At 40.4% G+C, this 22,241-nt stretch overlaps 1 protein-coding gene and 2 pseudogenes across 1 annotated transcript; 2 read left to right on the top strand and 1 right to left on the bottom strand.

Moving 5' to 3' along the window:
- The window catches only part of LOC120286639, a 1,600-nt pseudogene extending 283 nt beyond the window's left edge, over positions 1 to 1,317 (bottom strand).
- Positions 1,318 to 13,303: 11,986 nt separating this feature from the next.
- On the top strand, positions 13,304 to 17,350 carry LOC104441204 (protein trichome birefringence-like 39). Its single transcript, XM_010054235.3, is given in 6 exon segments — positions 13,304 to 13,621; positions 13,784 to 13,955; positions 15,927 to 16,102; positions 16,442 to 16,600; positions 16,738 to 16,973; positions 16,976 to 17,350. Coding segments are annotated over 6 exon segments (1,095 nt in total). The 5' UTR covers positions 13,304 to 13,325; the 3' UTR covers positions 17,032 to 17,350.
- A 1,824-nt stretch (positions 17,351 to 19,174) lies between these two features.
- Positions 19,175 to 20,010, top strand: LOC104457083 (annotated as a pseudogene).
- The last annotated feature ends 2,231 nt before the right edge of the window (positions 20,011 to 22,241 follow it).

Here is a 22,241-nt window from a genome sequence, read left to right as displayed (position 1 = left end):
CATTAGCGTCCACCCATCGAGCCCAAGTGGTCAATCCTTTATGATATGCCCAGTCGATTCATGTTCTTGTACAATTTGTCGCCTTGTTGAATGTAATCCCAACTGCATGGTCATGTATTAAAATTTTGTTTTACGCCAATGTAAATATACGATGATATCCTACATAGGAATATGAACCGTGACCGCGTTAATCAATCCTATCATCACCAAAAAGGAAAATATAAGCTCGATATGTCACAATTTATTCGGATCATATAAGCAATGCTAAATTGCTAAATTTGTTCTTTTACGCTGCAGAAATAGTGAATCTGAATATGGAAGAGATCAGAAATAATGTGATTGAGAAAAGGGGTCTTCTGTCAAAGAATTTAAATCAAAACAAGATGGATCTCACATCTGAGCGCTTCCATTGTAGGGCCACCAGTGCCAGGAGTTGAAGATCAATATGTCCATCCCTCGCCACGCATTGCCACCTTTGATCGAGTCAAGCTTCAGGACCCGTCCCGCTTGCTCTTGCACGACATCCACAAGGAATCGCGACCAGTACAGAGATATTTCCACACCATAATCCTGCTCGCAAGATGCAGTTTTGAATATATTTTCATACATGATATGATCTACTGATTTAATAAGGTGAGGCAAATTATATCTCTGTCCTCTTCAATGGAAATGGTGGGTGTGTATTGGGGGACAACCACATATGTGATCGTAGAAAGGTTTCCTCTCGTGGTGGATGAAGTCTTGGCATTGGGCAACTGGGCATGAATCAAACAAGACAGAGACTCCCAAATGTTCACGCTCAGCGAGTCACCCACAAACAAAATCTTCTTCCCCTCCATCCGTTCAAGAGATTCACTGCATTGAACCTGCACAAGAATCGTGGCATTTACATTTACAGTCACACCCGCAATCCTTTTCATCAGTAATATAGAAAAGGCTCGAAGGACACATTTTTGTGCACTACAAGGAACGACACTTTTATAGAGAGAGAGAGAGAGAGAGAGAGGTTAAAATTAAAAGCTTGGACCTTGGCAAGTTGCAAGAGGAGGGCTGCCATCTGTACTTGAGATACTCTCTATCAGGCCTCCCGTACTTGATGCAGTCATTTTGTGGATTTATGTAGGGACAGCTTGAGGAGTCATAGAGAGGGTATGAAGCATCATACACCCATTTACCTTGAAGAAATTGCAGCCTCCAGCAAGTAGTTTTCTCCCACTGAAGTTGGCGATGAGACTGTGGCCAGTAAGACTCGGGAAATGTTCTGCTTTTGCATGGTAAAGGAAAATGAGGAAAATGGCTCTGAACAGGAAAAGCCATCTAAGGTTTATTTGAAACAACCCTTGATCTTTTAAAAAAAAAAGATCAAGGAATGTCAAGAAAAGTCTGGCCTCAAACAAGTGCTTATATAAGGCCTTTCCGGTGTGTGTCTTGTGTGTCTGTGGGGGTGTTTATACATGGTTTGTGTAACAGAGGATTAATATTAGTCGTAACGTCTGATGAAATGAATGGTTTTTTTTCCTTTTTCTTATTGAAATCTTTTGGATGGGATCCTTTCAATATTAGGTATGTGTTTTTAATGGCATGTGTGACGGGAGGTTTAATATTAGTAGTTATGTAAATGATTTTTTCCCTTTTTTCTTGAAATCTTTGGATGGACCTCTTTTTCAATATTAGGCACGTCGGTTTGATCCAATCTCTTGTTTATGGGAAACTATGTCGGTAATCATGATGGTTTTGATTCTAAAATATCGAAGATACTTCGCCACCTAGGAGAGAGATCTAATAATCAAGAAATGCCCCATTCGAGGGAAAATGACCAAAAATGGGCTTTATTACATCAAGCCCTACTAGTTAGAAAAAAAAAAATTAACTCACTAACAAGCAAGCCCGGTCCAAATATATCTATACCATTAGATCAAAAAAAAAAAAAAAAAAAAAGTCTATCTATACCAATAGAACCAAAATTTCTATAAAATGAATCTTGGCTAACCCAGCTTCTAATGCGACCCGGGTCTTAGCCCAAGGTCCAGTAAACTAAGCTAAACCCACCTAAGCCCAGTATCCCTTCATGGACGGAACGAAACCCGGCCGAACTCCATCTTCGGACTTCATATCCGACCACCACCTACGACCACCGCGGAACCAACAGGCAACATCCATTCAAAGTTCACGTTCGCAGCCATACAGAAACCGAGGCGACAATGACCATACAAGATATGATAAACAAACCATCGTGGGCAAATGTGGAGTTTAACATCCTGGCAAAAGATTTATCACCATCACCTCGGACATCTCTCATCAGCAATTACCTTTAATTGTCACGGAGACATGCCAAAACGCAAAGCAAGACACTGCCGAGGAAGAGGTGGGCAGATTTGATGGTAATAGCAAATGCATAAGAAAGTGGGTAGTCTATATTACAGCATTCTCGGCTCGCGCAGAATCATGAGCTATTCAGCAATCACGTCGATGCTGCATTTCTTCAAACAGCTTAGGTGCGTTTTGGCTCGAGATGGGAGAACATGTTGACAGACTCAGCTCTAGAGGCGCAGCTTAGGGTTGAACTGGACTGAGCTCATCTGGCCGGGCCTAATGGGTCAGTTAATCCAGTCCGATTGGATTGACTGAGTCTTTGCTATCTTTCATAAATAACAAAAACTTATCAAGATAACAATCGGGATAATTCAAGTGTCGACACTGCTTCTCACAATTCCTTACTATCTCCCCAAATATCTATGGGGGTCAATCAGTTAGTGGTACTACATATTCAATCCCAATGATCACATTCACACGAGCAAGCTAGGCAAAATAGAACTATGTGATCGCATCAATTTCTCAATCGCGTAATCCTTGCTAAGAAAGCCCCGGATTTAGATCTCACCCCGGCAAGAACTAGCCAAGATTTTGGCATGTCATTGTCCCTTTTGTGAACAAAGGTGAAGGAAATCAATGCAAGTAGATGAGCAACAAGCATTAGTCGTGCAAACTTGTTATTGATTTGAGGTCAATGTCGTCGGTTGTCGATATTGATGCACGCACTTATATGGTGTTGCATTTTTGTTATTTTTCATTAATTCAAGTTTAGAGATAATATTGAACATTTTCATATAATCTAGAGAATAAATTGAACATGTACTAAATGTTCAAGAACCACATTAAACAAATTAAAAGTTCATAGATGATATTGTACATTGAGCTAAAATTTAGGGATTGCATTGACCAATTCAAAAATTTATGGACCAATTTACTAAGGTTTAAGGACCATTTGTATAATTTTCCCAAAAAAAGGGGGAAAATGAAAAAATCCAATAAAAATCGAAAAATATCAAGATATTATTAAAAGCTTTTCATGGTAATGCCAATCGCACTATGTAGGATGGCCGAATTTACATTATCACGATCAAAAGTGGGCTGGATGGACTAATTGGCAAAAGTAAAAAGTTTTAGGATTTAATTGAAAATTTTGAAAAATGTATAACCCGAATTAGTATAAGTGGGATAAGTTTATGACTTTGGATAATTTTCTCCACATAAATGCCAAGAATCGATCTTCGTGTGTACTTGTGCGGCATAACGTAAACCATCAAAATCGCCTGCCAGCAGCAATTGTCGTCTTTTCTGTGCTTCTGGCGACGGCAACGATCGAAACAACAGAGACCATCCAAAGCACAAGCCAACACACACCAAACTTCAAAACACGAGTCTCATTCTCACTTCCCGCGTGTAGATCCCAAAGATTCCATCCTCTTCTTCTATCAGTCCATATCGTCGTAGCAAGCGCACCACCTTGCACGGAGCAGAGCACAACCCCTTAACTTAATGTTTTCCACGCGTCGATGTCATTCCGGAGACTCCCGGCACTTCGACTGCCGCGGACGCGACTTCCCTCGGCTCTGCCATGCAAAACCCCCTACCGAACATCTTGGGTTCATCATCGAAACATCATATAATCAACTCCGCATTTTTTATGGCTTCTTTTGGCCATGATTCAGTCTCTTCTTCTTCACCCTCGCTCTTTTTTGCTTGCGGAGTTTACTCGCGCAAGCTACAAGAGCTGTCCATGGAGGAAAGGCACGAGCAGTGGATGGCTAAGTACGGGAAGGTTTATAGAAACGCCCGAGAAGGAGATGCGGCTGCAGATCTTTACGGACGATGTGGAGTTCGTAGACGCCTTCAATGCAGGCGGTGATAAGCCCTACAAGCTAAGTGCCAACGCATTCGCCGACATGACCAACAGCGAGTTTAAGACCTCTAGGACTGGGTATTAGAGGGCCAGTCCTGGACAAAGAAACTATTTTTCTGCAAAACAAAATGAGCCTTGGAATGATCCAACTCTTCTGACATGTTTAATTGTGCATGCTTAATTAAATAGGAAGTTGCTGGGCTTTTTCTCAATCGTGGCGGCCAATGAGGGCATCAACCAACTAAACGGGCGAGTTAGGACACGTTTGTTTATGTTCACCATTATTTGTCTTTAACATAAATGAAAAAGCTATTTCTCGTTCCTGAATCACACTAGAAAGACGCATTTGGTAAACTGTTGCGGGAATAAAAATAAATGGGGAAACACGTTTGGTAAATTTATATTCTTTTTTTTTTCTTTTAATTTTTTAATTTTTTTTTTTTTTCTCTTTTTTTTTCTTCTTTTGGCCGGTCGCCGGCCTCGGCCATGGCCGGCGACTCGGCCGACGAGAGCCGGGCCTCACCCGGCAAGGTGAGAGCCGCCAGGCTGGCGACACTTGGCCGCCGGGGCCGGCGACCCGGCGAGGTTGCCGACCCTCGTCGGTTGGTCGTCGGCATGGCCGAGGCCAAACATCACAAAGAAAAGGAAGAAAAAAAGAAGAAAAAAAGAGAAGAAAAGAGATGAGAGAAACAACTTTTATCTTTTCCAAAAATGTTTCTAGAACAAAAAAAAAAAAAAATTTGTTTCTTATTTCTATTCTAATTTCTCCCGAACAAAAAAATAGGTTTTTTGAACAAAAACGCAAACAAACACGTTTCTATTCTTTTTTTTGTTTTGTAAATAAAAATAAAAATCTGTTCATGAACAAAAAAATAAACACAAACATGCAGGCCCCTAATCTAACTCGTAGGTTGCGACGTCAATGGCGAGGATCAAGGTTGCGAAGGTGGTCTCATGGAGGATGGTTTCCAATTCATTATAAACAACGGAGGCCTCGCTACCGAGGCTAATTATCCCTACGACGGGACCGACGGAACTTGTAAGACCACAAAAGAAGCCTCCCACGCGGCTAAAATCACGGACTACGAAGTCGTGCCTGCCAACGATGAGGCCACGCTTTTGAAGGCCGTGGCAAATCGACCGGGTCATGTCCATTGATGCCGGAGGGCGTAATTTCCAGTTCCATTCCACCGGCATCTTGACGGGAGACTGCGGGACCTATTTAGGTCACGGTGTTACAGCGGCCAGCTATGTTAACACCGCGGATGGCACTTAAGTATTGGCTCGTGAAGAACTCTTGGGGAATGAGTTGGGGGGAGGGATGGTACATAAGAATGCAGAGAGACATTGATTCCAAAGAAGGCTTATGTGGAATCGCAATGGATTCATCCTAGCCGACTTGTTTGGATTAGTGATTGGTGAAGTTGGATGAATTGTGCTTGTGCATCTATTCGAGGTTCGCGTGTTTTCGCTTTCCGGATTTTCCCTACGTGTAAATACGCTTGCTCCCTAAGATTGTAAGGCTCAAGCCGGTGTTGTACCATATGGGCCGAGGCCCATACTCCATTGTGTTCCAAGGCGATGATGAACCCAAGATGTTCGGTAGAAGCCATCTTGAGAAAATTTGAAATACATGGTGGGAATGAATTTGTGCTTCGAATAAAGACCCTTGCACAGAAAAAATACGCGAGGGTAGTCATTTTCACAGTCTAATTCTCATGTAGTTTGGAGCTAGAATCAATCAAATTATGAATCTAATTACGTTCTTCGTAAAGCTACAAGTTTTGTGTGAAACGTGTGCTAAACTTTTTACTACGTCTTGAATCAAATACCTTGAAAGTACGTTGCTATACTAAATGATATGTATACTTGTAGCGGCCACTTCAATTAAGTATTATTTACAAGACAATTGAAGCGACTTACATGATTGTTGATCAAGTCGTCATCATCTGCATCATGACACTATATAACACAATGCATTGTCTAACCTAACCCATTATTTAATTAGCAAATCAAACTTTGCAATGATTTATTAGGTCTATAATACTCTAGTTAGTATTTCTTTCTTCTTTACTAAAATTTGCTCTCCCATAAAGCTTTAAAAAGCTCATTACTTTCTTTCTGGGTTTTCGTGGGGTAGAAGTTATTCATGATTGGTACAAATTAAAAGTAAAGGTTTTACAAGTTTGATACGTGATCAGGTTAAATTGAGCCTCAGAAGTCAAAGCCCCATAAAGCATAGGCTATGAGCTAAAGGATTCATTCTTAAATTCAGAGCGACGAGAAAAACTACAAAATTGACATCATTAATGTGACTCGCCCTTAAAATTAGTAAACGCGAGCGAATTGACTTCTGCACATATACTGTGATTGCCATGGTCTATATAGTGTAAGCTGCATAGAATCTAAATGCACTATGTAAGCTGCATAGAATCTAAATGCACTATCTAGCTATGAGATGACCAACTGACCGCTAAGAATAAATACCTGCAGGCGTTGCCTCCATGACCATATGCTTCACTTAATGAATTTCAGGCGCACCATGTTTGCGCCGTGTCATTACACTAAATATAGATTATATCGTCCTCCAAAGTTCAAGAGCAAATCGGCACTCACACTATTCTGAAAACACTATCAGGTGCGGAAAATGTGCAATCGCCGGACTTTGCAGATTAACAGCCGCTCAATTTCAATAGTTCTAGCCTCATCGTCCCGAGTTCAGTGTAGCTTCGCATGTATAAAATCCCCCAACTGATCCATAATCAAATCTGATCACCGAACCCATGAATGGCTTTTTGCCTTTCATAACGACGGAGTTAGGTAAATTCAGCCAATTATGCACATCACGAGTGGCCGCCACACTATGCGTATGATTGAGACTTTAGGAATGGGGACAAAGCTACATGTATTGATTAATTCGAAGGAGATTACGCTAAGACGATACGATATAGGAGAGGGAGTTCCTTATTTGACAAGCAACTTTCGAGTTTCTAGGGCAAGAACTTCCATTTTTCTGGTCCATACACATGATGCACGGATGTCCACATAGCCTCAACTTGGAGACGGCCGACAGTGACTCGTTATAAAGTTGGTCTTGTTTCGTTACTAAGCAAAGCCACATGGTGGCCAAATTGTCGTATTAAATAGAGAGAAAGTGCACTCATCCACTCAGTGCCAATTAATTATGCATTGCACAACGTTTATCATCACGTTAACAACTGCATTCAAAAAGCATGTCTTGAATAAGATGTTGAGTAATCATAGAGGAGATTCGTGTAGATATATTTGGTGGTTAGGAGGCTCCTTAATGGGGATTTGCTATTAACCTTTGTCTTTGTTATTTCTAATTTTCTGAATAGTAGTTGCGAGATGCCACATTAACCTCGACATGGCCTCATGACTATCAAATTAGCTTGCATGTAGTTAGTTTTTTGTGAAATTTCGCATCAAGTATATAGTCATCATGAGACGAAAATCTATCTGGATCAATTAGGTTGTGTATAACTAGGTTTCGGCCAAAAATAGGTATCTAAGTTTTTGCTCCCAAATTGATGCAAATTATTGTACTATCACGTTGAGCCCACGAAAGTGGCAACGGGTCGCGTCACATGTGCGAATGGGGTAATGTCAAGATTGGAAGTGACTACCTCTTTTTACTCGTGGATGTGTGGAAAAACCTACCCACATATATTTGACCTTCACGAGATAAATCAAACAAATAATCTCTCCAAAATGAGAAGTTTCTGATATCAATCAAAGGACCTCTGGAAAGAGACCATCTGTTTGGATGCTAAACAAACATGTGGTTGATTCTAATGAAAAAAATGACATAGCAGGAGTGCGCACAAACCAACATGAAATGACGAAAATAAATATTCATTTCTTATTATAAATAAGTACCATGTACCTAGGCTATAAAATATCTTCACGTGAGCACTCGCCTCATATGCGCGCGCTAAACATGAAGGGTCAAAATCTGGGGTCGCCCTACCAATCTTGATGCAAGGAATCATGTGATGTAAGGCGACATTGATAGTAACTCTTTAAAGGGAAAGAAAATGAAGGGTTTTCACAAAAAGAGAAGAAGAAAAAGGAAATTAGCTTTTAACAACAGCCATGCAATGGAAGTACCTCCTTTCCGTCAGCTCTCGTGGAGATGGAGACATTACTTTGCATTCTGATCCCATTAGCAAAGATAGAAATCCGTGAAGTCATTAAAGAAATCGACCCTTATTGCAATATAATGGATATTCTTCGTAAACATATTTATTACGAACGAAATTGTTGAATTCCAGCGTTGGCAATACCAAAAATGGAATATCTCCATTGCTGTAACGAGGCGATAGATTGTTTTATACATTATTTTCATGGGGCATTGTTCATGGACAGCTGCTAAATAAAACAAAATTTTGTTTATTTATTTATTTATTTTTATCATGTTTCTTTTTCGAGAGATTTAATTATAATTTATAAAGGATAGAATCCACAATTGAGACCAGTGAAGGCATTGCACGTCCACATGGATGCTGAGACCCATGGTTTGAAAATCTTAATGGAGAGTGACAATCCTCTGAATTATTCATGGTATCTCTCCTTGTTGAACTCGATCTTTCTTAACTCGTTTCACAGCATTATTGGTGAGGAAAACAGCCAATACTTTTGGCCGTTCGGCTTCGGACATATTCTTGAACGTAGCCTTCACGATAACGTTTGGAAAATGTCTTGTAGTTAATAGTCTGAATATATTAGTCTTAGTGATATGTAGTTTGGCTTCTGCTTTCTCTATGCGACAATTTTGCTTAATCTTGTCTTATGCGATGACTTAATTTGTAGAGTTTTGGTTAATTCCGTGACAACTTATCATCATGTGATTATAGCTTAACATATAATGTCTTGAAGTTCATCTTTTATTAAAATAATTCGAGAAATTATATGATTTTGGGTGTCATTGGAAATGGTAGATTCAATCAATGACAAAATTAACAGAACTTACTCAACCAATGACCTCGTTGACGAAACATTGACGGATCTTTACTCAGAAAGATCAACAATCAATTCTACTTAAACTTTTAGAATGCAGGGTGATCTTGAAAGGAAGGAGAGGGAGAATATGGTGGAGCTGACCGCACATGGAGGACCTCCCAGACGAGCAAACATCAACCACATCCTGTCGGCGGCCCGCCTCAATGCTAGCCGCTTGATCTGACTTCCTGGTTTTGTCCTGATTACAAGCTAATAATCCTGCTTACCAACAAATTACTGGTGAGTGCGCGATGCTTTCATTTTGTGCCCACTATGCTTGTCCCCTTGTTAGGAACCGGAGATGGGATCTAGGATTAATAAATTTATGACTTTGTACATCTAGCTTCAGTAAAAAAAAAAAAAAAAATTATAAAAGGTTTTGATAAAACTTAAATTGCGTTGATAATTTGTGGATAGAGCAATTAGAATCACATAATTTGCCTCAACGGTGGAAATGCCATTCTAAAAGTCCTCCATCAAGTCATCGATGATTTGTCTCACTGAAAATGCTATTTTACTTGACTGTAAAAGGTCGTCGAGGGCGAAGACAACCTTCGATGACTTCAATTCGAGGTTAGTAAGGGTCGTCGATGTTAGTGAGTCCATTGAGAGAGAGAGAGAGAGAGAGAGATGGAAAAAGACAATAGAATGACGCTTAGAGGAGAAGGAGAAGAACAAAATGGAGAAAGGGGAAAACAAAGAAGCAAAAGAAAAGGAAAACTAAAGAAAGATAAAGTCACATCTCAACTATTCATTTTGAAGTGACTAATTTATCATCTATTTAAAGCGCAAAAATTGAAGATGTCAAGTATGATTTCGCTAAATAGATAATATCTTGATCTATGGAAAACTAATTTTGTTAAGTCTTAAGCAATAGAGCATGTGAATGCAAAGGAGTCTCGTGTCCAAATTTTTTGTGAGGATAGCATTATTAACTATAATTTGTCATTCTAAAAGTTAATCCTTTCGAATAACTCGTCGCGCTTTATAATTATTTAGCACAAACTATCCTAGTTTTTTGGGTCACTATATTATACTCAGCAAGTAGTTCCAAAAGGATAACACGAAACACTATCATATGATTATATTGCTTTAACACTATCAACAGAAAAAAGAAGAAAAAGAAGAAGAAGAAGAAGAAAGAAGTTGCCTTTACACTACACACTTTATATGTGGAAATAGTCTCTAATATCATATGATCAATCTATCGATGTTTGACTGTTAACTTTTTCTCGCAAATGAGATGTTAGGGATGTGTTAATATTGATTATGATTCGCATTTCTTTGTTTTTATCTGTGAATTAGAGGAAAATGAAGGACGAAATTGCATTGATGCATTCTATAGAAGAATATAGGATTGGGCATACGGAATCAAAAGAGGCACCTAACTCCTCTTGTCTTATTTGGGCCTACCATAAACCCACATGCAAGCCAGAATCGGTGTACAACACATATCGTTGTGCCGTTATTTTAGAACATAATTCCTTTTTTAGGCCCTCATTCAGGTCCAATCTACAGTACAGATTATTTGGATTTAAAAAATCATAGAGAAGCTGACAAATTGCATTGACTTTTCAATTTCATGGTAGGGGCTTCCTTCAGCCACCCCCCAGTTCCTTTTACTCAGAACTAGACTGACAATTCTGTACTTCTTTCTATTTTTGACGCAGTAATTGTAATTTTTTACTTTGATGCAAAGCCTCTAGGTGCTGAAATTTTATTTGTGATCAACGACCTTCTGTAAAATTGTTGTAGCTGAATTTTGTATATTTAGATTAGAATAAGACAAAACCATTGACATTCATTTATGTAGCAATTTCGTGAGGAAAAAAGACCACTTGGAAAGGTTAATTAAGAAATTCAAAAGGAAAAAAAAGAAGAAGAAGCCAAACAAGAAAAGAAAGTTAGAATGGTGTCGTTTACTTTCTTTTTTTTGTCGGTGGTGTCGTTTGAAACGCATTTTGTAATTGGTAAATATCATTGCCTATATCTATTTAGATATCTGGGCCGGAGGAAACCATTTGACGAACTAAATATTTCAAAGGTTTCACATTATTTTAATCATTCAACAAGAAACTCTGTCGAAATCGTCGAGATTATTCATGTGGAAAGTGACTTTCGCTCCCTAAAGCACGAAAAAAGCAAAAGACAGCAGTTAGGCTGCGGACTAAAGTGGCCGACAGCTAGCTACTGCGATGACCCTACAAAGAGCGCTTGGCTCATACGGGTTTCCTTTTCCAAGTCCTCGTGGGCGAAGACTTTTCCGACGCGTTGGATGGTCCTTGAATCGAGTCTGCTTCGACTAGTCGTCCCCGCAAGCTCTCAAACAAGAGAACGACGTTAAGGAGGGGCCGCTGGTCGAGCATTGATGCATTGACGCTGCCACCGTGACGGGCTTGAAGTTGGACATAGAAAACAAGTTGCCGTCATGCCCACACAAATACGGGACAAACGTAACGAGAGGGGCGTGTTGATTGTTCCAGGATTTGCGATTGAATGAGTGGACGTGTTGACCGGAAATCAAATAAACTAAAAGTTGCAGCTGTTATTGACTTCAGGGGGGATCGAGTTTTATGCTGATACATCCTCTCTGTATCACAAAACAGAACAAGAGAACCAGTTCCCAACTACTCCAGCAAACAGAACTGATGAAGGGAATGAAAGACCCGGTGGAACGGATTGAGCAGTGGTATTTGACTTCATTTGAACGCAAGGACTAGGAACATTTATTGGGGTGAGCATTCATTAATGGGACTATGATCAAGGATGATTACATGTGGGGGGTACTTTTTGACATGGATGGCTAATGGAATTTAGCAGCGTCGTGATCAGTGGCAGTGACGCCACCAGGCATTCAAGGCCCCGGGTGGCTTTAGCCGCCTCTCGTTCCTCCTCCTGATGGGAGCACACATAACTAATCTGATATTGATATGCTGTGGAATTCTCATGTAGATTGAAAGAGATGGAGAATACTTCTCATGCAGATCGAAAGAGATGGGAGGATACTTAATTATATCAACATTAATACGAATTGACAGCATTACCTTATCTTATCTTCTGGCGGTCTCTACTTGCGGCTCTTTTATTTTTCAATTTGTTAGCTTTTTGAAAGTTACAGGGATGTTTAATCGTCCTAATCGGCTGTCGAAAATTCTCCTTTCCAGACGGTGCCACACTTGGTTGAAAAAGAAGAGCTGTGCCACGTACGTACGCCTTGGACTTATCCAACCATCTAAGCTCAAATGCAAAACTAATAAATCGATTTTAGGCACGTTGAGAGTTCCTATTAATTAATTCAAGAGTTGCTAGCACTCAAGGCCCAATCATTTTTCCATTCTCTGAAGCAAAATTCCCCAATCAGTGCTGTATAAAAAGCCAAAAGGGTTAGCTTCAGCTTACAGAAAAGGACATACTTTAAAAATATATACATTTAGCTTGGAAATTTCACAAAGCTGCAACAAGAAAGGCGGAGGCAATCATAATGTAAGTCTCTTGTTCCACCAGAGGCAGCTAAAAATTGAGAGAGAGCTGGAAGCAAGAGGACATCGAATGGCGTCCCAATTGGGACAATCGGAAGTTGTCTCCGACATTACAGTGAATTTGCCAAATTCAGAGCACTAGGGCAAATGCATTATTTAGTAACAACATCTGATGTCACCTCACAAGGTTCTCCAGCACACAAGAAAAGGGTGAGGAAAAAAAAAAAAACAGAAAATGAAAGATAACACTTGGACCATCAACCGGGTAAAGGAGCTTTAACTGTAGCATTTTTGAATACTATATTGCTGTCTAGTGGGCATATGTCTGCATTATTTTAGAATCAAGACCATCATGATTCGCGAATTCTTTTTCTCAAAAACCAAAGGATTGGATCCAACCCCACATGCCTAATTTTGAAAGGAATCCTTCTAAAGATTTCAAGAAGAAAAGGAAAACCCCCTTCACTTTACAAGATATTACTGCTAGTACCAGCCCTCCTGTGACGCATACCATGTGAAAGCACCCCACACACACACTCATACACATGCCTTATATAAGCACTTTGTTTCAGACCAACTTTTCCCCTCACACCTAGTCATTTCTCTTCGCACAGATCAAGGGGTTTTTTCAAAACCCCAAGATGGCTTTCCTGTCCAGAGCCATCTTCCTCTGTTTTTTCCTATATCATACTAAAGCAGAAAGTTTCCCCAGTCTCTCTGACCAGAGTCTCATCACCACCAACTTCAGTGCAAGAAAATTACTTGCTGGACGCTGCAATTTCTTCCATGGAAAATGGGTATATGATGCTTCATACCCTCTCTATGACTCCTCGAGCTGTCCCTTCATAGATCCACAATTCAACTGCATCAAGTACGGGAGGCGTGATAGGCAGTATCTCAAGTACAGATGGCAGCCCTTCTCTTGTAACTTGCCAAGGTCCAAGCTTTTAATTTTAACTTCTCTCTCTCTGTCCTGCCCAAAGTTGTGTCATTTGTTCCTTATAGTGCACAAAAATGTGTCCGTCGTGCCTTTTCTTTATTATTGATGAAGGGAAATGTGGGTGTAAATGCAAATATGAATGGGATGATTGTCGTGCAGGTTCAGCGCGTGGAATTTCTTGAACAAATGGAGGGGGAAGAAGATAATGTTCGTGGGCGACTCGCTGAGCTTGAACATTTGGCAGTCTCTGTCTTGTATGATCCATGCCCAAATGCCCAATGCCAGGACCGTACTCTTCAAGAGGGAAGGCCTCGCTTCGCTCACATTTGTGGTAAGTCCCCAGATACAAACCCACCGTTCACACTCTACATCAATTCGAATCGTCACTGGCTTGGCTCTGGCTTTCCCTCCTTTCCTCTTTCTCTTAACCCCTTTGTGGAATCCAGCAAGAATCATTGCTCCCCGCAGTGCATGCATGTCTTGTCGTTTTTTTCGACATGTCTTTCGAGGAGGCAAATTCCTCATTTCAAAATTCAAGTGAAACTAGCTTCTGTTTCTTCAAGTCCAGTTCTTGGGTGGGCTGTTGTCCCTGTTTCTCCTCTCTCTCTCTCTCTCTCTCTCTCTCTTTCTATGTGCTGTTTTCTTGGTTTGAAAAATCATTCATAAGTCTTGTACTGTTTCAAGCACTGAACTCAGTAGAGACATGAAGCCCTCAATCAACTGCGGATGATTTTTTGGAGCACGAGCATTAAAAGAGGAGCGTGATTGGTGGTGGTGCTCCCACTTTTATTCGTTTCCCTATTCCGCCGGTTCTCCTTTCGCCCTTTTGCCCTTCTGCCAGGGTCTTCTTATATCTCCAGCTCTCTGTCAAATCATCATTAGTGTTTTGTAAAAGGTGAAGTCCCCGAAGCACGTCAAAACAAAATCACCTCGGTTCTTTCATCAACCTCCAGTCCCGATCCAGGCGGGGAATGATTTTTTTACGCATTCTTCCAACATCAATTTGAAAACCATTTGAAAAACACCAGATGTCATTACCTCCATTGACCCATGTCGTGTTTTTCCCCCTCCTGGCAAAGGTTCCTGCTCTCGATTTCCTGAACTTTAGGAAATTTCCGTTCCTCCCGCTGTGGAAGCAGCCCATTTTTGTCGTTTCCATAAATATGATTTGCCCATGTAGAATCGTGTTTATGCGGTTCCAATAAAATACATAATGTAAAGTGAAAAATTGTTTAAACTTCCTCAGTTAAACCCACCCCAGTAAGCTGCCTTCACTTGCTTTAGTAGTGAACGCCAACATCAAGTTAGGACTAGGATGTCAGATCCTCACATGGAAGAATTTAATTTTAGACAACTTTCAAATAATTCTTTTGCTATATTACCTTCTTCTTTTTTATTTTTTATTTTAATGTCCTGTAGCTAAATAATTAATTCACGCATTGGACTTTTCTCGGGGCATTGGACTTATACGGGGCGTCCATCAGATATTTTGTTTTGTACGGTGGGGATTTTGACGGCGTGGGTGAGGATTCACTGGTGACCACACGTTGATTTTGTTGCGGAAAAAATTGGGATGGGTGACCATAGCAAAATTAAACAAATAAAACATACCAAAGCTAAATTAGTAGATGAAAAAGCCTGGGGAATTCTCTCTCTGTTTTTATTTTTATTTTTTGTCAAGATTGCTCGTGTTTGTATTCAAGCACATTTTCGGCGATTTTATTATCTTTTTATTTAGGAAAATTTAGGGAGTGGCTTTGTCTAATTATGTTTAATTGAAATGCTGTCTCCGACATGGATAATGGATGATTGATCTCTCTTTATACACCCACTTTTCGTTCTCTTTTTCAATCGCCTTTTGCTCCTCGTGCGCCAGTGATTCCCATGTTCGGGAATTTACGGCGGGAAAGCAATTAAAGCAGGTATAAAAGGGGGTCTAAAAATAAGGATAATTCCACTTTACATTATCCCAATTACATGGATCCGCACTTAATTAGAAAAGGAAAATTAGTCCTAACTAATCAAAGTTAAATGGGCCCCCACAGTTAGATCTGCTTTTGAATAAGTGAAATTCTTTTTGGGAAATTTCCCGTTCAAACTTAAGAGTCAAACTTTACCTTTCTTTTTCCATTTCTGTTTGGCGCCCTTTTTGCTGAATTAATCATCTCATTGCTTACGTCATTTTGACTAGCTGTAAGTGCATGCTGTCGGGAATAATGTCTAGTGCACCGAACCTTATTGAATCAGCAGGATCATATCTCATACGTTAATGTAATTGATTGAAATTCCATGTTGTGAGCAGGACTACGATGTGAAAATAATGCTGTACCGGACGCAGTACCTGGTAGATGTGGTGCGAGAGCCGGCGGGACTGGTGCTGAAGCTCGACTCGATCAGGGGCGGCAATGCGTGGCGAGGCATGGACGTGCTGGTCTTTAACTCCTGGCACTGGTGGACCCACACCGGGAGAACTCAGCCGTAAGATTCATCTTTCGTTTTGATTCAAATTCTTTGACCAAAGACCCCCTAAATCACACTGTTTCTGAGCTTCTGTTATATTCAGATTCACTATTTCTGCAACGTAAAAAGGCCAGATTTGGCAATGCCTGTTACAGCCCTGATAAATTGTGATATATGTCGAGCTGACTTTTCCATTTTCCGATGATTCGAGTGACCGACATGGTCGTGGTCCCTAGTTCCATGCGTTATGAGATAGTTTTCATGTCCGTATAATGTTGAGATTCGCCGAATTACACAGCAGGATATCATGTATGAACATCATGTATGTGACTAGACTTGGGGGACGTGGAAATGCAGGTGGGATTATATGCAAGAAGGCAACAAGCTGTATAAGGACATGAACCGACTGGTGGCCTATTATAAAGGAATGACCACGTGGGCTCGATGGGTGAACCGTAATGTCGATCCTTCAAGAACCAAGGTCTTCTTCCAAGGAATTTCCCCAACCCACTATGAGTAAGCACAGTACCATCTTTGCTGTGTCCGAATAGTTGTTTCTGAGTTGGGTCTTGCCTAGAACAACTTTTTGCACGTCGAGACAAATTCGATGCTAATTTTCTCATTTTCATGGCATGTTTTTCCCGGGCTATTAGAGGGAAGGACTGGAATGCACCGTCACAATCTTGCTCCGGCCAGACACAGCCATACTTTGGCTACAGGTACCCCGGCGGGCTTCCATTGTCTTGGGCCGTTGTGAACAAAGTCCTAAGCAGGGTCAAGAAGCCCGTCTATCTGCTCGACATCACAACCCTCTCAGAGTACCGGAAGGATGGGCACCCGACGTATTACAGTGGCGACCACGGCGGCATCATGGATTGCAGCCACTGGTGCCTCCCGGGTTGCCTGACACATGGAACGAGCTCCTGTATGCAGCTCTGTTCAGCTGAAGCTCCAATATCGCGTGCAAGGAAACTGTTAGTAATTTATTCTCACTGAAATTCTTAGTTTGAAACTCATTGTTTCAAGGTCTAGGGCATTCTCTTTAGTCTTTACATGATTGATGAAATTGTAAGTGCAACAATAAAAGGGTTCTGACATCACGTATTTATCTGTATTGGTTCGGGGGGGCTGAAGATTGCCCCAAGATGCAAAAAGAATGCGCCCTTGAATTGAGAAACTTACAATGTTACATTGTACTTCACAAAATTCCATGCGTCTGTAAGTGAAAATTCTGAAGAAAGCCAACCTTTTCTGATATGTTTTTTTTCTCCCTTTTATGGTTGCTTTGCATTGGGACATTGATTTGTTCGTTTCTCAGATTTCCTTGATATGAATTGGGAGGTAAGTCCACTCGTATATCTTCAGGTCCAATCTAAAATGATCATATTTTGGATGAAAAAATCACACAGAAGCTGACAAAGGTATCGACATGTACCAATTTTATGGAGCAGTTGCACTTCGGCTTCCTTGGACCATCACCCAAGTTTCTTCACTCAGGACTAGACTGAAACTTTTGTACTTTTTGTTTTTGATGCAAAATTCTTCACTCAGTAGTCAGGACTCCTATGAACTTTCTGTCGTTCCTGTTGTTGATGCAAAATCTTGGGGTACGAAAATTTTTATTAGTAATCCAATTCCTAAGAGAGCTGTAAGCAAGAGGAGACCAGATGCTGTCTCAATTGGGAAAAGGGAAGGCGCTCTGACACTATTGAGAATTTGTATTAGGGCGCATTTGGTAACATTTTTGTTCAAAAATTGTTAGGAAATAGAAATAGAAAAAACAATTTCTGCCCTGCGAACAATTTTGAACAGGCAAGCGTTTGGTAAATTGTTTCAGAATAAAAAATGAATAGAAACACGTTTAGTAAATTTGTGTTCTTTTTTTTTTTGTTTATTTTAATTTTTTAATATTTTATATTATTTTCTTATTATTTTTTCTTTTTTTCTTCTTTTGGCGGTCGCCGGCCTCGGCTATGGCCGATGAGGGTCGCGACCTCGCCCAGCCACGGCGAGGCTCGTAGGCCCCCGACGAGGCTGAGCCTTGCCTTGGCTGGGTGAGCTCGGGCTCGTTGGATCTGGGTGAGGCTGAGCCTCGCTAGGGGTTGGCGATGCTTCGGCGAGGTCGCTAGCCCTCGACAGTTGGTCGCCGGTCGCCAGCCATGGCTGAGGCCAGCGACCGGCCAAAGAAAAAAGAAAAATAAAAGAAGAAAAAAAAGAGAGGAGAGAGAAAATCATGGTCGGCGACCCGCCAAAGAAAAAAGAAAAAGAAAGGAAGAAAAAAAAGAGAAGAAAAAGAGAGGAGAGAGAAAATTTGTTCTTAAAAATTGTTCCAGAAACAAGAAATACGTTTTTCTTGTTTCTTGTTTCTGTTCCAAACGTGTTCTTAGAACAAAAAATAGATTTTGAATAAAAATGTAAACAAACGCATTTCTGTTCTTTTTTTGTTCATCGGAATAAAAAAACAGAAATTTTGTTCATAAACAGAAATAAAGAACGTTAACAAATAGGGCCTTAGTGACTTTACGAGCATCATCTATGTCATTTAAAAAAGAGTTATTTAGAATATAAGAAAGAGAAAAAAGAAAAAAAAAAAAAGAGGGAAAAAGAAGAAAGAAAGATACTCTTGCAATCATCAACTGGTAAAGGAACTTCAAGTGCAGCATCCCCTGATTACTAGCTATCTCGCCTTGGTGGCGAAATGTCTTCATTATTTTAGAATCAGGACCGTCATGATTACCGATATTGTTTTCGAAAAACAAGGGATTGGATCCAAACCCACATGGCTAATATTGAAAGGAGTCCATTCAAAGATTTCAGAAATAAAAGGAAAAAAATAGTTCATTTCATCAGACATTACTACGAATACTGATCCTCTTGTCGCACACATGCCATGTATAAGCACTTGTTAGAGACCAAACTATTCCTAGACCATTTTCTTAAACAGATCAAGGGTTGTTTTTCAAATATACCTTAGATGGCTTTCTCCTGTTCAGAGCCATTTTCCTCTGTTTTCTTTTCCTTTACCATGCAAAAGCAGAACATTTCCCGATTCTTACAGGCCACAGTCTCGTCGCCAACATCAGTGCATGAAAACTACTTGCTGGAGGCTGCAATTTCTTCCAAGGAGAATGGGTGTATGATACTTCATACCCTCTCTATGACTCCTCAAGCTGTCCCCACATAAATCCACAAAATAACTGCATCAAGTGCGGGAAGGCCTGATAAAGAGTACTCTCAAGTACAGATGGCAGCCCTTCTCTTGTAACTTGCCAAGGTCCAAGCTTTTAATTTTAAACCCCCACCCCCCACCCCCTTCTCTCTCTGTATGGAAGTGTGTCCTTCGTTCCTTATAGTCAATAAAAATGTGTACTTCAAGCCTTCTTCTATATTACTAGTGAAAAGGGATTGTGGGTGTGATTGTAAATGTAAACGCGCCGATTGTTGTGCAGGTTCAGTGCGGTGAATCTATTGAAAGGATGGAGGGGAAAAAAGACTATGTTTCTGGGTGACTCGCTGAGCGTGCACATTTGGAAGTCTCTGTCTTGCCATGATTCATGCCCAGTTGCCCGATGCCAAGACTTCATCCATCACGAGAGGAAACCTTTCTTCAATCACATATGAGGTTTGTCCCCACATACACACCCAGCATTTCCACTGAAGAGGACACATATAATTTACCTTACCTTATTAAATTAGCATATCATATCATGTATGAAAATATATTCAAAACTGCATCTTGCGAGCAGGATTATGATGTGGAAATATCTCTGTACTGGTCGCAATTTCTTGTGGATCTCGGGCGAGAGCAGGCGGGACGGGTCCTGAAGCTTGACTCGATCAATAGTGGCAATGAGCGGCGAAGGATGGACATGTTGGTTTTCCACCTACACCGGAAGCAGTCAGCCGCAAGTTCCATCTTGTTTTGATTCAATTTCTTTGGCAAAAGACCCCGTTTGTAAATCGCACCATTTCTGAGTTCTTCCGTATTCAGATTCACTGTTTCTGCAACATGAAAGGGGATACTTAGCAATGCCTGTATGATCCGAGTAAATTGTGACATATTGAGCTGAAATTTCCATTTTCCGATGATATGAATGAACGGTTCCTAATCTTATGCATTATTACACAAATTTTAAGTCAATATGATTTTGAAGCACATAGTCAGTAAAATATTATATATTTACATCGTGCATATGACAAAATCTTGGGAAAAATTACTAGAAAAGTCCTAAATCTATTATAATTTATCCAATCCAGTCATAAACCTTTTGTAATTATGTTAATTTAGTCAATTTGGCCAAATTTGGCCGGTCAGCGTTGACATGAACATTGGCCGGCATAGACGAACAATTATTAATAATATTTAACTTTTTTATTTTTTAGTTTTTTTTTCTCTCTTTTCTTTTCCTTCTCTCTCCTTTTTCCCCTTGCTTTTGGCATCTGCTAGAGGGGAGGGCTGGTCGCTAGCCAATAGCAAGACACGCGTGCACGTGCGTGCACACAGAGAGAGAGAGAGAGAGAGAGAGAGAGAGAGAGAGAGAGAGAGAGAGAGTATTACTAAAAAATTGTCCGTTGGTGTCGGCCGGTGTCGGGCTGGTATTGGCCGCGCCCACATTAACACCGAATGAACTAAAATGACACAATTACAAAATGTTTATAATTGAATTGACCAAAAAAAAAAGAAGAAGTTAATGACTAAATTAGAAAAACTATGATAAGTTTAGGACTTTTTGGTAATTTTCCCCAAAATCTTGGTATATGACAATGCAATTGGGATTATATTCAAGAAGGCGATAAGTTGTACAAGGACATGAACTAACTGAAGGAGTATTATAAAGGAATGACCATGTGGGCTCAATGGGTGGACCTTAATGTCAATCCTTCAAGAACAAAGGTATTCTTCCAAGGAATTTCCCTAGACCACTCTGAGTAAGCATAGTACCATCTTCTTTGCAATGTCCGAATTAGTGTCATATCTCCGAGTTCGTCACGGACTTGCTCCATCCAAACGCAACCGTACTTTAGTGCCAAGTGCCCTGCGGGGCTTCGTATGTCATGGCCCAGTGTGAACAAAGTCTTGAGTGGGATCAAGAAGCTAGTCTATCTGCTCGACATCACGGCCCTCTCCTAGTATCGGAAGAACGGCACCCGTCGATGTATAGTGGAGCACACAAGAGCTTGGATTGCACCCACCGGTGCCTCCCAGGGTTGCCCGACGCCTAGAATGAACTCCTCTATGCGGTTCTGTTTAGCTAAAGCTCTAGTATTATGCGGTTAATAAAACTATTCTAATTTGATCTTAGAGAGATTTTAAACCACAATTCATTTGTTTCAAGGCCTCCCTTTAGTCTCTACGTGATTGATGATGTCACACCCTGATTCATAAGAAGAAGGGGCATGACACGGCCGTCCTTTTACCAAAGGACGCAGCATCAACGTAACCAAAATTCAACCCGATATCAACATATAATACAACCACATATATATATAGACAAAAAAGGGCAATTGGTTACAATATTAGAGTATATCTATAATCCACAAAAAAAAAAAAAAAAAAAAATCAAAACATAAACCTTCTACAAAGACTAACTTATAAACCTATTAACTATGCACAAGTCATACCCAAAATTTCCACAACAAAAGTCCTCCCCGAACGAACACTCATGCCTATTCGCGACTCGCTGAAGAACCTGAAAAACAAGTAGATGAGAGGAGTGAGCTATCACAGCTCAATGAGTAATACACTTCTTCTAAGCGGATCGAGAAATCACTATGCACATTTTAAAACACAAACATAACTCACTTTATCATAATATCAAATCATAACTCAAATACCGAAAATACCAATGGTCGAGTCCATTAGTTAATCTCGTAAAACATGCATCAATGGTCTATTCGATTGATTAATCTCATCAAATCATATCGATGGTCCACTACATTGACCAAACTCAAATCACACGTCAATGGTCCACTCCATTGATCAATTCATGTTCAAATATCTAACCATGGTCACGCGTAACGCCCGTGACAAGATGACCAAGTGGCAAGGTCTCCACTTATTATTAGCCGGTGACTCGGCCCACAAGGATATCCTGGAATAGTATGCGTATACCTACACATCCCTCGGAGTCCACAACGACGTTGAGCACCAACCACC

This window comes from Eucalyptus grandis, chromosome 1 (genome assembly GCF_016545825.1).
Source record: "Eucalyptus grandis isolate ANBG69807.140 chromosome 1, ASM1654582v1, whole genome shotgun sequence".
NCBI lineage: Eukaryota > Viridiplantae > Streptophyta > Magnoliopsida > Myrtales > Myrtaceae > Eucalyptus > Eucalyptus grandis.
The sequence above is the reverse complement of the archived record's forward strand: the minus strand, read 5'-3'. Positions and strand labels throughout refer to the sequence as shown.